The sequence below is a fragment of the Melozone crissalis genome, unplaced genomic scaffold (genome assembly GCF_028551555.1).
Source record: "Melozone crissalis strain CALT ecotype California unplaced genomic scaffold, PUWL_Pcris_2 ptg000009l_1, whole genome shotgun sequence".
In the NCBI taxonomy this organism is placed as follows: Eukaryota; Metazoa; Chordata; class Aves; order Passeriformes; family Passerellidae; genus Melozone; species Melozone crissalis.
Genome location: NW_026535787.1, coordinates 7,144,374 through 7,159,742, shown reverse-complemented (window position 1 = coordinate 7,159,742; position 15,369 = coordinate 7,144,374). Strand labels below are relative to the sequence as shown.

General features: G+C 37.4%; 1 protein-coding gene across 3 annotated transcripts in view; it reads left to right on the top strand.

The window, feature by feature from the left end:
• The window catches only part of CADM2 (cell adhesion molecule 2), a 573,495-nt gene that overhangs the window by 401,433 nt on the left and 156,693 nt on the right, over nucleotides 1–15,369 (top strand). For all 3 annotated transcript variants that reach the window (XM_054270505.1, XM_054270506.1, XM_054270504.1), the window contains one exon: nucleotides 1,874–2,023. In XM_054270505.1, coding sequence (XP_054126480.1) covers nucleotides 1,874–2,023 — 150 coding nt within the window. The remainder of the gene's footprint in view (nucleotides 1–1,873; nucleotides 2,024–15,369) is intronic.

Sequence of the window (15,369 nt, the reverse complement as noted above, 5' to 3'; positions counted from 1 at the left end):
AGTGGAAGGAAATTACAGATCTTTTCTGTTTTCTTTTTTTTCCATCCTTGTTTATGATTTTTCTCTCATCATATATTTCTCACTGTGTGGTTTTCAAGAAGAAGGGTTTGATTAATGAAGTGTCAGATACAGAGGATGTCATGAGAATTTTGGCATTTATTATTTGCATCATTTAAATTAGCTATGGTATTTTTAGTATTCCTGTTTTTTTTTTTTACTATATCTGTTATCCTGTTGATAGTAAATACCCTCTTAGGGTAAATATCAGTACATGGTAAATCTTGATCATTAGACAGCTGTAGTTTATATTTATACAAAAAATGTACCAGTTATTCAGATCTGCATTTTATTGAAAATATTTTTATCACTGAGTGTGTGATTTTGTTCCACGTCCAAGGCCATCAGCATTATTTTATGTAGGGAAATCAAAATCTGGCTAGGATTCTGGTTTGTGCAATATCAGTAGGTCAAATAGAAGTTCAGTTGTTAATCTTTTATTTAGTACTTCCTTACTCTGGTCACCTGCAAACCTGTATCCTAGGTAATAGATTTTCATATTTTCATGCTTCTGTATAGAGGACATGCCTCAGTTTAACTTACTTGGGAACAAATCTGATAAGAGCCACTAAAATAGAATTTTTCTTTGAAGGTTTTGTGATTTTGTATTGTATCATTAATGGATATTGTATGTATTATTTCCTTGATGTGCTTGTGACACATCTATGAGCTTGTTCCCTCCTGTAGGGCTGTAGAGAGGTTTTTAATTTCTGACACATCCCACTTGAGTGTCAATCTTGGCATTACACTTCTTATGCAAGCATCTCTACCTACTCTCCAGTGCTTCTTTTAATAGAATCTCTGTAAAAGCAGGAGAAGAAAGAAGCATATATTTCACTTGGAGTACTAGGTTGTCTTTCTTTTGCATTGTACCCTCAAATAAATAATACATCTCCTAGTTAACAATCATATGTTCAATAAAGTGTCTTGCTTTGATGATTATTGATTATTTTTTCTCTTTCCCCCCCTGTTAAAAACCACTTCCATTTTTTATTGTGCACCCTTCTTGAAGTCCTTTTTTGTCAGAATGTGTTGTGCTGTTTGACAAGGGGTGTGCTATAACACTACATAAACACTTTAGCCTGACTATGCCATTGGAAATGATTGTGATTCAAGAACCTGACTGCTACTGCTCCTCCATTGTATAGAGGCATTTGGAAACCTTCCCAGTGACTTCTCAGCAAGCACTTCATGTGATTGGTAATGCTCTGGGATAGAACCACAGATGTGAAAGAGACCCACTACATCACCTCTTCCATTTTCATATGAGATCAGGTTATATTCCCCCAACAGAGCATGCATCAAGTGTTAGATTCACACTACATTTGTTCTCCAACAACTTTCCAATCCTGACACAGAAAGCATCATCCTGAGAGGCCTTTAAAATGTATAAAAAAGAAATAGAGAGTCAAGGTTGCCCCATCCCTCTCTGTTAAAAACTCTGTGGATTTTTGTTATTTTCTCAGTGATGTTTTCAGCAATGATTTAACTGTATTGCCTGCACTGAGTTGTCTTTGGTATGCCTGAGGAGACAAAAACGCTGAGTATTTTTTTGGAATTAAATAGTATGACTCACAGAGTAGGACAAAGAAGGGGGGAAACACTTATTTCTTAATTCATCCAGCTGTTTCTTGGTTATAGGGAATATATTATAAATGCAGTTTTAAAAAATTTATTGTATTACCTTTCTTTGGTCAGACTAGATCACATTGAATTCCAGGTCTATAATCTGTGGGAAGCTGCTGCAATAAATTCAATACTGCAACTTAATTTTTTTTTTCCTCTTCCTTTCTGCATCCCTTCCATCCCTCCTCAGGCAGCCAAGGGCAGTTCCCACTCACACAGAACGTCACAGTTGTTGAAGGTGGAACAGCAAATTTGACCTGCAGGGTCGATCAAAATGATAACACCTCCCTCCAGTGGTCAAATCCAGCTCAACAGACGCTGTACTTCGATGACAAGAAAGGTAAATTGTTTCCTGAACTCATACTTCTGCATTGTTTTTTATAGGAAAGAAATGTTTAAAACCATTTCTCTTTTATACTCTGATGTGAATGCATTTCCCATATATTCTAGGAATTGATGTCTTCCATTTTAATTATTATTTGATTTTTTATTTTTTGACTGGGTTTCTCTGAAATAGTCTCGTGCACATTATATTATATTTAAATCATTAAAGAAAAAGAACAGGATTTGAAAGGCTTATTTTAAGATAATTTGCATTGAAAGGCTTATTTTAAGATAATTTTACGTTGTTGAAAAATATATTGGAAGAGCATTTATGAGTGGCAAGAGAAGTACTAGCCCATATAACTTGTGACTCTTTTTTATCAGTGTGCATGCATAAATATTCTGTATATTTTTACATTTATGTATATAATTCCACAGTTTGCCACTAGTGCACAGCAGTCTGGTTGCTGGTGCAATGCACAGTTCCTGTGGTAGCTGTTCCTAACAGCTAAAAAAAAAAAGCTAGGATTTTGTGTCCAGATGTTTCCAATGTTTCCATGCCCAGATTTTTTTTTTACATTTTAGTTAAATTAGTGAAGAACAAAAGACCAGAAAACATCTATTCCTTACAAAAATAAGGACATTATTTTTAAGTACTACATATTTGTAAACAGTGAATTGAACTGAAAAAGCATTGCATTTTACATAATAGAACGTTAATGTCAAGATTGCAGTACATTCTATAAAGAAATTAAAGTTAGGAGTAATAAATTCATCACTTGGCTTTAAAAAATGTAAAATCTTTGGTGTTGATTTCAGTAGTACAAAAGTTCAGCAGTTAATTCTGGTGCTTGAATTTATTTTGAAAGGTGCTACATACTCTAGAACATATTTTAACAAGAGCAGTTATTACTCTGCTCAAAATTAAAGAACTGCTGTCCAAATGCTTTGCTGAATGATTACAAGAGTTTAAAATACCTTGTAGGACTAAAAACGCTTTGTGGATCTGTGCACTTCAATAAAAGAGAATCTAAAACCTGTCATTTTATACCTGCAGAAGCTGCAATCAAAATATGTTTTTTTACTATTAATATAATAGCTGAATAGAATCTCTTGATGGTGTTGAAGTGGTTCCTTTCTCTTTTATCTAATTTCCTGTAGCGTGTAATCATTTGATTTGCAATTTCTTTGAAATCACAAGTGCCTTTTGAATGTAGGATTGAAGATCAGAGGTTTTATAAGGTGCAAACTTTCCAGCTCTAAGTCCTGTGCTGTCACCTTTGCCCACATGCACCCCTTCATTTTAGCTGTAATCATTAGTGATTTGGGCTGGGTAAGCAATGTCTGCAAAACTAAAAGCAGAGACACCTTGTCTGTTGATAGGGCACCTCATACTCAGAAAACCTGTATATTTATAAAATAAGTGACATTTTATAGGATGCTAAGAAAAAGGACTGATGTGCTGAGAAAGAGGACTGCAGATACTTTGAAATCACATGCACCCCTTCATTTTAGCTGTAATCATTAGTGTTTTGGGGTGGGTAACTAATGTCTGCAAAACTAAAAGCAGAGACACCTTGTCTGTTGATAGGGCACATCAATACTCAGAAAATCTATATCTTTTATAAAATAAGTGGCATTTTAAAGGATGCCGAGAAAGACGTGCAAGGACTGCAAATACATGAATTTAAGCAGTGTAGCCATTTTGGTGTGAATTGAATTTTCTGTGTGCTTTAGCAAAATCTCTACTCTTACAACAAATAATTGAAGTTTGTATTAGTTTTGAATTTAATGAATTAAAGCAACAGAATTTGAATGGCATGCAGAGTAGTAAGTACTAGAAGCAATTTATATTCCCCACAGGAGATGTGCAGAGCTCAAGTGTGTGAATTTAAGGGACCACAGTCTTTATTGAACTTCTAGCTCGTCCCAAGACTTGAAGGAATATTTGATGATTAATTTTATGGAGGAATTACTCTGCATCTATTACACATGGAAATGTCTTCATGTGGTGAAGAAAAACTTCAGATCCTTTAGCTGGAGATATTAAGTCTTATGTCAGCAGCGGTTTGCACTCTGTGTGATATTTCCAGTCTCAAGTATTCTGTCCAATTCCTGCAAGGAAAACATTCTGCCACTTCTGAGAGGGAAGCTACAGCTTCCACTGGCAATTTTTCCTGTTTGTATATGTATGGGCTCCTATAAGTAAGAAATATATTTCCTTCACATTCTTTTGATGGCTGCATTATTGAGCCAAAATGGAAAGAGATATTTATTAGTGGTTTTGTCAGGAAATGATGGCAAGTGAAACTGCATAGGCTTCCCCTTATTTTCTTTCCTTGTTTCCCACTTCTCCCAGCCAGGCATACAATGTGGCTATAAAAAAAGAGTTTTCTACTAGAACCAGTCATTGCATCTAATTTATTGACAGCACTGCCTCTGCCAGAGTCTATTCAAACCTGTCTCTTATTGTTAGCCAAAACCAACCTCCAGGTCTTACTTGTCCTTTCAACACCATGAACATTGCTTTTTAATAGCTGTGTTTCTCAAACCCTGGAAATTAATGGAAGCTTGAATAGCTACAGAGTTATGTTCTGTTGGAAAACAGAAGCTTAGAAAGCAGCATCACCAGCAGCCTTTCATCACCATCAGAGCTGAGTAACTCTTGAGTGTTGCCATGTTCAGAAATAAATCAAATTTGCTTACTTTGAACTTCACTTCTCCTCAATAGGTTATTTTCTATTTATATGACTGGCACACGTAGGAGTGAGAGTGAGTTTCTTTTGTGTCTGGAAGCATAAAACTAATTCAATAAACCTTTTTTTTTTATAGCTATATATTTTAATAATTATGAGAGAGTCAAATAGTGAACTTAAGGAATGCACATAAGTGTCAAAAGAGGGTTGAGAGTCCAGTAGAATATGAAGGGAGTGAGAACTACCAGTATATATGATAATTAAGGTTAGAAAAAGCCTTTAAGGTCTGATCAAGTCCAACCATAGACCTGAGGACCACCACCCTGTGGCAGAACAGGTGCCAAAAATAGAGGAAATTTTCCATGCAGTGAAAAACTCCCTTGCTGGATTGTCCTTGGCAGGACCCCTTCCATGCTCCTGCTCCTTTCTCAAGCAAGTTAGTTCCCATCTTGCAAAGCCATTTTCTGACAAAAATAGAACTTCTGTTGAAAAAGGAAAAAACAGTCAGTCATCTGGAAGAAATATGACCTTCAAATTCCTGTGCCTTTCCACAAGGGGTTAATTATTAGTCTCCAGTTTATTAAAAATGGATGACACATATATTATAGAAATCACACTCATGTAATTTTGCATTCTTCTGAACAGTGATGCAATCATTGACATTGAAGTTAGGAGTCATTCTTCCTTTTCTGTTCTAGATATTCTAAAGTACAGAAGAGCAATGAGCCAGACACTCTAGTACCAAAACCACATTATTAAAATTACTCTTCTGCTTCCCCTCACGTACTGCTTTGGCCACCTCTTTCTAAGAGGTTTTTTTCTCAGTTAGGAGGATTGTGTGGCTGGTAAAGAACACTTCCACCCACAACCTTCACATCAGATTAATATATATTTATTATTTAGGAAGGAGACGAGCTATTTTTAACTTGGGACATTTCTGGCACTTGGCCTATACAGCCTTAAAATGATATAGACAAAAAAGAGAACCTTGCTTCAGAAAAGGCAACACTGAATTTAGTGAATGTGAAATCACAGTTCAGAGGGTGTTTCCTGGTTTTCATCACTTGCAGTACGTCTACTTTGTTTTCGTTGTAAATTTAGGCCTAAAATGTGTTTGACTCATCATGGTGATGGGAATAAGGGGGAGAAAGAAATCCATTTCCCTACAGGAAATTAAGTTATAGCTTTTTTTATTATCTAACCAAGGTGAAACTGCTGCTTCCCTCCAACTCTTTCTTTGACACTCTAAAATATATTAAGATCTGAAATAACTTTATCCTCATTATTATTCCAACACAGAGTAGCTAAAATATATGAAAATAGAAATATTTGATCTGGTGGACTTGGTCTCACTGATGACCTGTCTCCTTGCTGTCCTTTTTGGCACGTCTGTCCTTTTCTGGTTCCTCTACCTCAGAGATTCAAGGATATTGTGTATCAGTTGTATTTTTAATTGTTCCTCTTTCATTTAAAAGATCAAATCTTTACCAGACAGTAAAAAATACTGTACTGAATAAGTATTTATATAATACTTATTCATATATATAATGAGGATACATGCTCCTAAATGTTAATAAGCTTAACAACCTTACCCTGGTCTCCCACCCCCTGCTCCCCCAAGAGAATTTTAAAGATTGTGTCTTCCTGAAAAATAGGAATTCACGACTTTAAGGAAGTCTAGATTCTCTGGAAACAAATGCAAATTGTGTGCTGCACTTGAAATGAGTCTTTCCCTACACAATTTTCAATTAAAATGAATAATTGCCATAGAAACCTCCATATCACTTTATGCACCCAAGTACCTATAATTGCATAGCTGCCTTTGGAAGAAGCACAATGTGCAACAGTGTAGAACTGGCAGATATTATTTTAAATTAATATAGGTTATTTTATTTTATCTTCACTGGTGTTACTTAAGGATTTTGAGAGGGCAATAAATGCAGAGAGACATAAATATGAATGCAGAGCTATAAGAAAAAGGCCATAGCATGGAAACACAGAGATATTTGATAAAGAGAAGACTGAAAGGAACCTTTATGCAACTTACTATAGCAGCCATCTTCTCATATTCCCATTCAGTAGGGAATATAGATAAATATGTAGCAGGATATTGAGTTATAAGGGAGGAATGTACAACTGAACAATGGCTGTTGATATCAAAGGTGTTTAATCTCCTCAGTATAAAAATGTGTAATCGGACTATCAAAAGGAGGAGAATCTGTACCTGGTGTGTACAGACCAAACAGTTTTGCTCAGTCAGGCAAGTGCAAGTGTAAAATATCTGCTCTCCACCTTAACAGCGAAGTTTTCAGGTCTCTTGATAGTAAAACAAGGGTGTGTTGACATTGACCATGATAAGTTTGGCACAAACTGACACAGATTTTGATGAGACATGTGCCTGATGCTAATCGTAGATGGGTACATGTCCCCTGTGCTTTCATCAGTAGTAGCACTTTCATGTCTTACTGAAAAATTAGAAAGGATATTCCAGCCTCAGAATTATTCATCCCTCAGCAGCAGAATATGTTTCTTTAGATGACCTTTGGTTTTTCACGTGTAAGAGTGCCTGGCATTTGTGTAGCTCTCCATCATCTCAATACCTTTCAGAGATAGTGGGGTACTAGACAAGGGTTGTGAGAGGCCACTGTTCTTGCAAAGCTCTCAAGAGCTTCCCTGATAGGCACAATGCCTCAGGTGATCTTGGGGACATGTTTGGGTGCAGCACAGCCCGTGAGGTTCAGCCTTTGCTCCCTCTCAGGGGTGGCAGTATTGTGTTGGAACCTGCATGTGTGTTTAGAGAGTTCAGGCCGCATCTCTAATCAAACCATCGTGACTGTTGGGATGTGCTGTCAGCTCCATACAAACAACTCCTGACCTTTTTCTTTCTCAATAGGAAGATATTTAGAGGGAGATGGAATTTCACTGTGTACAAGGCATGGGAATTTAATTCCAGTGGCATGTATGTCAGTTTAGAAGGATTTGTTAGTGCAGAGATTATTTTTTTTTTACTATAACACTAAAATGGTGATTCAATTGTTATCCAAAAGGCTGGTCCTTTCAGGTATGAAAGTCCTGTCTTTTTGATGTTATAGATGCCGAACTCCCTCCTAGATAGTTGTATTTATTCTTTGACTTGTTTGGTGGCAGACAGGCTCCGGCTATTGAATTTAAGTATAAACCAAATCTATGCCATTCTCTGGTGATTCAGCCTCAGATTCTAATCTGCGTAAACAAGCAGAGGTACTTGTGAGTTACAAAAATAATTGAGGATATTTCTGACTGGGGAGCAATCGTGAACTTACCTCTTGTAGACATTTAATGATTCTAGTAAGCAGTTGAATTTAAGATGTAGGTGAGGGTGTAGACAAAAGGAATAGGCTCGTACAAAACATGAGTCAGAGAAGCGAAGAAAACAATGTTTCTTTTTGCAGTAGAAAGGAAAGCAGAACGTACATGGTTTAAATTAGTTATGCAAGACAGGGAGGCAGACAAGCTGCATTGTTGGGAGGATGGAGAGCATTAGCATTTAGGTAATGTGAAATCGAGTAGTGATGATGAATGGACTTACGTCTCCACCTTCACATGCTCTTCTTCCTGTTACATAATTGAGTGGAGATGGTATCAGACAGGAGATGATGACCAAGCTTAACCCCATCCTAGGGTACACATATAAATTAGATTCACTGTTACTTAGAGTTTAATAGACCCTTTCAAGGAGAGAATACCTTGTAGTCAACCTATGAAGTAGCATAAAAAGCAATGGGAAAAATGCAAGAAAATTATACAGATAATTATTGAATTTTTTTGGGAGAAGTTAGTGCAGAGGGATAGGATTTTATTTTATCTTCTTTTTTTTCTCCCTGACCTGAATAGCAATAGTTTGTAAATGCTTTATAATATTTAGGAAATTTCTAGCACTTGAAAAAAAAAAAGTATGAGGTAGAAATAGAATTTTCACAATGAGCTTTCCATAAAAATCTTTTAGAGTAGTCATTCCAATGTATGTAGTTGAGATCATCTTTTTCTGTCGGTCAGATCTGTTGATTTCACATCTGTGCTAGACAAATATCAGTGGCTGTCTGGCCAGCTCTTATCTTTCCTTGAGACCCACAATATGACATAGAGGGACAGATAACCTGGGTTAATGTGTTCAGCTGCAATTTTCTTTCTTACCTATGGGTTCTTGCTCTCACTCCCTTGCAAGGGGGTAGGGGAGAGAGTCAGAAGGTCAAAACCAAGAAAAACTTACAGATCAACGTTAAGAGAATTTAATAAGAGAAGGAAATAGGAATAAAAATTTCCAAGTAATGGAAAGGCTGTCCCACCTTCATTCATTCTGTCCCACCAGCAGTGTGATGCGCCAGCCAGTCCAAACAGTCCCTACCTGGGGAAGACAACTCCCAAGTGTTTTATTGCTCTGTTTATGGACTATTCCATGGTCAGATTGGGTGAGCAGTCCTGGCTGTGTACCTTCCCAACTTCTTGGCCACCCCCAGCCTTGTCACTGTGGGTGCAGAGTGAGAGACAGAGAAGGCCTTGACAATGCTCAGCGATATTCAGTGCGCTGATCTGTTTTCCACCCTGTTTTGGTCATGAACCCAAAACACAGCACCATACAGATTGCTATGAAGAAAATTAATTCTATCCTACCAAGCCCAGTACAGCTTCCCTCTGGCTCATGGATAGTAAACAAGCCTAAATAATTTTGGTTGGTAGCTCCATAGTGCTCTGGGGAAGGAAAGAAGCTGTCTTAGAGCTTTTGAGATCAAGTGTCTCACTTTATCCTTAAAACCCTTGTTTCAAAACTTTTAAAACCTGGAATGTTTGTGTTCACACGTCTTAAAAAAGATAAAGTGATAAAAGGGACCAGGAGTCTGTTAAAATATCTTGACAGCTATTGTCTGCATGAATATGAAAATTACATTTTAAAAATGTATTACAATGCATTAGAATATTATTTCATTGCAATAAATTAGTAGAACTACTCCCACTTAGAGCATTTATTTTTCCATTTCTTAGCAGAATTAAGGGAGTAAATGGCTGTATTGTAGAGATGGTTAGAAAGTGTAGGAGTTTGCATTATATTGTGCTGAAGTGTCGGTATGTGCAGAAATTGAGTTGACTAGCACTCAAGCTAAATGGAGAATGAAGCTGATACATTGGTATATGATGAATTGAAGCAGTAGTTGTGATGACACTGCTCAGATTACTCTGTAATGAAGTTTCATGATGCTCAGGCTGCTGACTATTTTTGTTTTAGGTGGCAAAGAATATTTTATGAATGAGAATTCCTTTTTTTTGAGGGGTGGAAAAAGTTTAAAAGAGATGCAAAGAGAGATTTCTTATATCTGCACTCTCTGCACTAGTTGTTTACGTGGATGAGCAAAATTTCCTGGGATTTCTGGAGAAAATGGGCCTGTTACATGAAATTCTGAGCCCGTTGGGGTTTTTTGAGACAACTCTTAGAGCAAATGATAGCGAGGAACAATTGGAGTGCAGGGAAGGGCAAGTGGGACAATACACTCGCCATGATGAGCGGTAGATCCCGGAGCAGTGGAGCTCAGCATTGTGCATCATAAGAAACGTGAAGCTAGGCAGAAAAAAGACATTTTGTTTTTAATCAGGAGCACAGCAAGGAATGTTCCTTAGGGAAGGTGAAGGTTATTTTTTTGGAGAAACTATGTGACAGGCAAGAATGCTGATTGTTATATCACAGTGTATTCAGTACAGCGGAGTCACAGGAATAAGAGGGTCACCAGACAGACCAGAACATGAATGTTTTGTCATATAAATGATTGCTAAATCCAAGAAAACTGAACTATGGAGAACAGAAAGAACTGAATTTGAAAACTGGATTTTCACCTGATTTTTCAGGTCTGGTGAAAATTATGCTTCTCGGAGGAAAATGGCAGCATTGGAAAATGAAGTGCAAATATTTAGAAATGACATATCAGTATATAAAGGAATAGCTTTAGGATAAAAGCACAGGAATATTTATGATTAAAAGGGAAAGACAATCCTGGAGCCTTCAGATATTCCCCAGACAGAAATGTGTGATGTTGGATACAGAAATAAGAAAAAATTCACACCACAAGTGTAGTCATGACTTTGCATCTGGAGGACAAAAATCTTCCAAGGGCAAAGCAGAAACTCCTGAAAACATGACAGTATCTGTGTGGCACAGTGCCACGAAGAGACATCTGAGCTGGCTAAGATATTGCAGACAGGTCTGTCCAGATTCCACAGGGTTTCTCCAAGCAAATTAGATCAGCTGAAAATAACATTTTTAGGATGGCTCACAGACACAGATATAACTTAACACATTCAAAATTTAAGATTCTGCACCACTCTGGGTAGTGGTACTAGAAGCAGTCAATCAAAAGCTGGCTTTGAAACAGGAACTGAAATAAAATGCAATATAATCTCAGCAGTTCTACACTAACAGCAGGTGGTACAGTCACTGCCATTCCAGCTGCTTTTAGAAGGGTTAACGTGGAGATTAACAGTCAGTAAATGTTTTAGGAATAAAAAACACAGAAGGTCAAGGAGAAATGTAGTTCAGAAGAGTGATTCAACAACACATTTTTAGACAATTACCCAAGTGGATGGGAAAGAACTCCAAAGGATATTAGACTGAAGGACAGTGACTGCCAGGTAGGAAAATACTAATGGAATAGGAAAAGCCTCTTCTATCAGCATGATTCAGAATTCCCACTTTGCCTTACCTAGGCCTGAGACAAGTAGATTGATTCCAAACCCACCCCAGAACCTGGTTTGATAACAGAGTTCTACCTGTGGGCTTCAGCCCTGTGCCCTCTGAAATTACAGCCTCTCTGGGGAGGTGGAGGCTTGCCAGATTGTGGGGACATTTCCATCTTGCTCAGGCAAGTACGGTGCAGACATCCCAGAGATGTTCTGTCCCATACTGTTGAATTAGCAAAGTTTGGGAGCCTGTTGGCTCAGGGAGATAAATCCTCTCTGAGTTAGAGCTGGCTGCAATACAGTGAGTATGAAAATCTCTGTAGCAGGCTTGTCTCCACACACTTAGCAAGGGTGAGGACACCTTGTGTCTCTTTTTACTGGGTATGTTAAATACATGTATAATATACCCACTGAAATAAATTTGTAAAAGATGTGTACTAAATCTAAGTGAAATTTCTGAATGCCTCATGTGCATTAGATTCATACTTATCATGTGGATAGAAATTCTGCTCTATTAGCAAAACTAGAATACCATGTTTAAATGTCTGTCAGCAGTGGGAAATAAATTAAAAGGCAATTTTTACCGAATCTAACATCAGCTATTATGAAGCCAATCCAAAAGCCAGATGAATAGCTTACAGGATGATCATGGTATTAAGGTCAGGCAAACTGAGGATTTTAATACATCCGAAGATTTAAATAAAGGCAGTAAATTTATGTTTTCATAGTGCCTGGATGTGCCTAAAAATAATACTGTTTTCAATTTCTGAGGTGGAAGCATGGGATCTCCCATTATTAGAAGTGTTCATCTTTCCTCTCCCTTTCTGGTAGAAACTTATTTGAGGAACATGATTGTTTCAGCACAGAAATTGTAACAAATCATCTTGTCCTGGATCTTTAAGGATCTGTGTGCAGAAAAGTAATTGCTGATGAGCTGCTGATATGGGGTGAAAATCCTCAATACCTCAGTGAGAGACTCTGCAACGTTCTGCTGTGAGCCAAAGAAAATAACTTTAAATTTAACTGAAACAAGAACTGAATCAACCTGAATGAGATTACTTTCAGAGGCTTGTTCTCGGGTAAAAGGAGCTTGAGGAAACACAAAAACCAAAAGGCAATTGTGTAAATGGAAAAGAGGAAAAAACAAACCAACAAACCAATAGCAGAGAGAGTTTAACCTCATATTAACAGATGTAAAAAAAATAATTAAAATGCCTGTAACAGTTCATCTATAGTAGTGAAAAGGTAATTATTGATATTTGTATATTCACTGTTAAATATCAATAAGTTTTCAGTATGCTGTTTAGATAATATAAAATAATTACAAAACTGGATAGAAAAAATAAGCTGCTGAAATCCAAAATAAAACCAAGATGTAATATAAATGGATAGATGGTAACTAAATATTTTTTGAAAGAAAATATGCAGATGAGAATTTCCATCATGGAGTCCAAGATGGTAAAAGGCATTTCTTGTATGTGACAGCTATATTAAGTCTGGAGCAGCATCCCAAGTGCCTTCTAATTCACTGAGATACATCCAAAGTGTTGGAACAACCATTATCTTTCCTTCCTGGAACTTCAGCTTAGCTTTGGAAGCACAGGCCCATTGATCAGTCTGATCAAACATTCTAAGTGTAACCTGTCACAAGCTGTTACTATTTTATTTCTATCTGTAGCTCTGTTGCCCAGCAGCAGCCTAAGAGAATAATAATGCCACACAAATGCACTGATGGCTCATGTGTGTGTTAGGTGGAAGCAAAGAAACTTAAATAGAATTTCTCATTATCTAAAATAACATTCAGAAGCAAAAAATACAAGATGGGTCTTCCCATAAGGGTTATCTGGTCATGATTTTGTTTATTCCAGTAAACAAAAGCTTAGTTTATAAAATGTATGATGCAGTGTACAGTCTTAGCAGATGTGTATTTATTTTTCTTCATGCAGGATGTGTTTCGTCTCCTGACATTCTTCAGATTTTTCCTTTTTTTTCCCCCTTTTTTTTTTTGCCTAAAAATAAAGCAGGTGTCATTTGTATCTTCCCATTCCTGAATGAAATTATCATTAGCCTCAGTGCAAGTCTCATTCTTTCTATTTTGATATCATGGTTGTGCTGCTTATTAGCACAGAGGAGAGAAGTTGTCTGCATTGAACTGTGTTCAGAAAATGAGTCAAACTTGAGCAGACTTTCATGATACGGTGCAGAGAATTAGTACTTATATTGATTGTAAATAATAAAATAAGTGCAGAAAAGGCTTAAAATCTGCCTCATTAAAAGGAAGAAGAAATTCCAATGACTTGCAAATCGATTCATAGCATGTGAATCTCAGAATAGTACCCTGAAATCCTTTTTACCTCAGTTACAGAGACAGTAAGTTGTGTCAGCAACAGCAGAAAGGAAACAGTGGCACTGTTTATACTGGAAGCAAACAATTTTGGGTCTACGTGCTGTTTGAGCAATTGAGTGGTGAGCAAGCTTTAAAAATGTTATTATATTATTAAAAATACATATGAAAAATTCCATCTCTTAATTGTCAAAGGTTGCTAAGGAGAATCAGCGCAGTCACATTCCATTTCTTTTAACAGCATGATAGAAAGTTTTTGTACACAATTAATGCAATGCTTATCTGAAAATGAGAGATATGGTCTGAGAAGTAAAGAATTGCCTCTGTTGAGTTGAACCATGGGGAATTTCTGGAAGATTTACAATTGTATTGGCTCATTGCTTAATCGGATGGCAGAAAGATGTTCTCAGTATGTATTCCTTTCTTTAATGAAAGAGGTGATTAACCCATGCCAAATGCTGTCTTTAAAGACTTTTTTCTCCAACTACCTAGCAAAATTATATTTAATCTGTCTACAGATGCACAGTATGTTCTGCTGATGTAGTTGATAAAAGACATTTTTGATCATTTTTAATTGTTGAACGGTAAATGTTTATCACAGTCCCATCTTGTGAGAAAAGCAGAAGAGACATGAAGGACTCTGTACAGCTGAGCTCTTGGCAGGTTTAGTAGCAGCACTTTAAAATGCTCCTGTCTCCAGTTGTCTGCCCTGCCCCACTGCCAGATGTTATTTAATGGCATTGTGAAAGCAGCAGCAGAAGGGAATTTGCTCTTTGCCAGCTCGTTTCTATCTGATTTTGTTCCTTTGTTCTGATTCTGTTATGGGAGTGGTAATTGCTAGTGCTGGGAATAGAATCCGAGGCTGCTCCTTAAACCACCATTACTAATTCCATCAAAGCACTTACGCCACAACTCAGACTGCTACAGAATAGCTCTGCTCTGCAATCCTCTGCTCTGCCTGGGGAACTCTCCTGACAGTTCTGATCCACTGGAAAAGTAGAAATGTCAACTTAAAAAGTCAGACTTGTATCTGCATTAGTCAGAGCTTTTTTAGCAAGTGACTCACACACATGGAATTTTCTCTCTGTGCAGATAAGCCAGGATTGTGAATGGGTATTTTTTTCTGACCCGTTGAAGGCTTCAGTTTCCCCTTATTAGCATAAAAACATTTTCTTATCATTTTCTTCCTCAGTGCCTTGATGCTGCCTGGTCAATGTTTTGAATTTTAAATGTCTGTTTCCAGTGCCTGAGCATCTGTCAGGGTGGGTGGGGTGGTGGGGCACTGAAAGGGGAGGGCTTGTTCCTTTTTTTTCTTTGTTGCAGTGTACAGTTTCATACTGGAATTATTCCTGCACTCAGCAGGGAGGGTCACCTTAGAGCTGAGGCGAGTAGGAGCCTTGAAATCGTGCAAGATGCTGTTCCTCTCAGCCAGGAGGCTGAGCACCACCTGAGGTGTTCTTGTTAAGATACCTGTGTCAGCCTCTGTTCACTAGTTCTTGGGGAAGTGTTTGAGAGACCTCATGGGTGTCAGGTCCTTCTGTCTGACAAGGATCCCTCCTGTGTGTTTTCCAGGTAAATTGGTTGTTCACCAGTCACAGTAAGAAATTTTTATAAATAAAG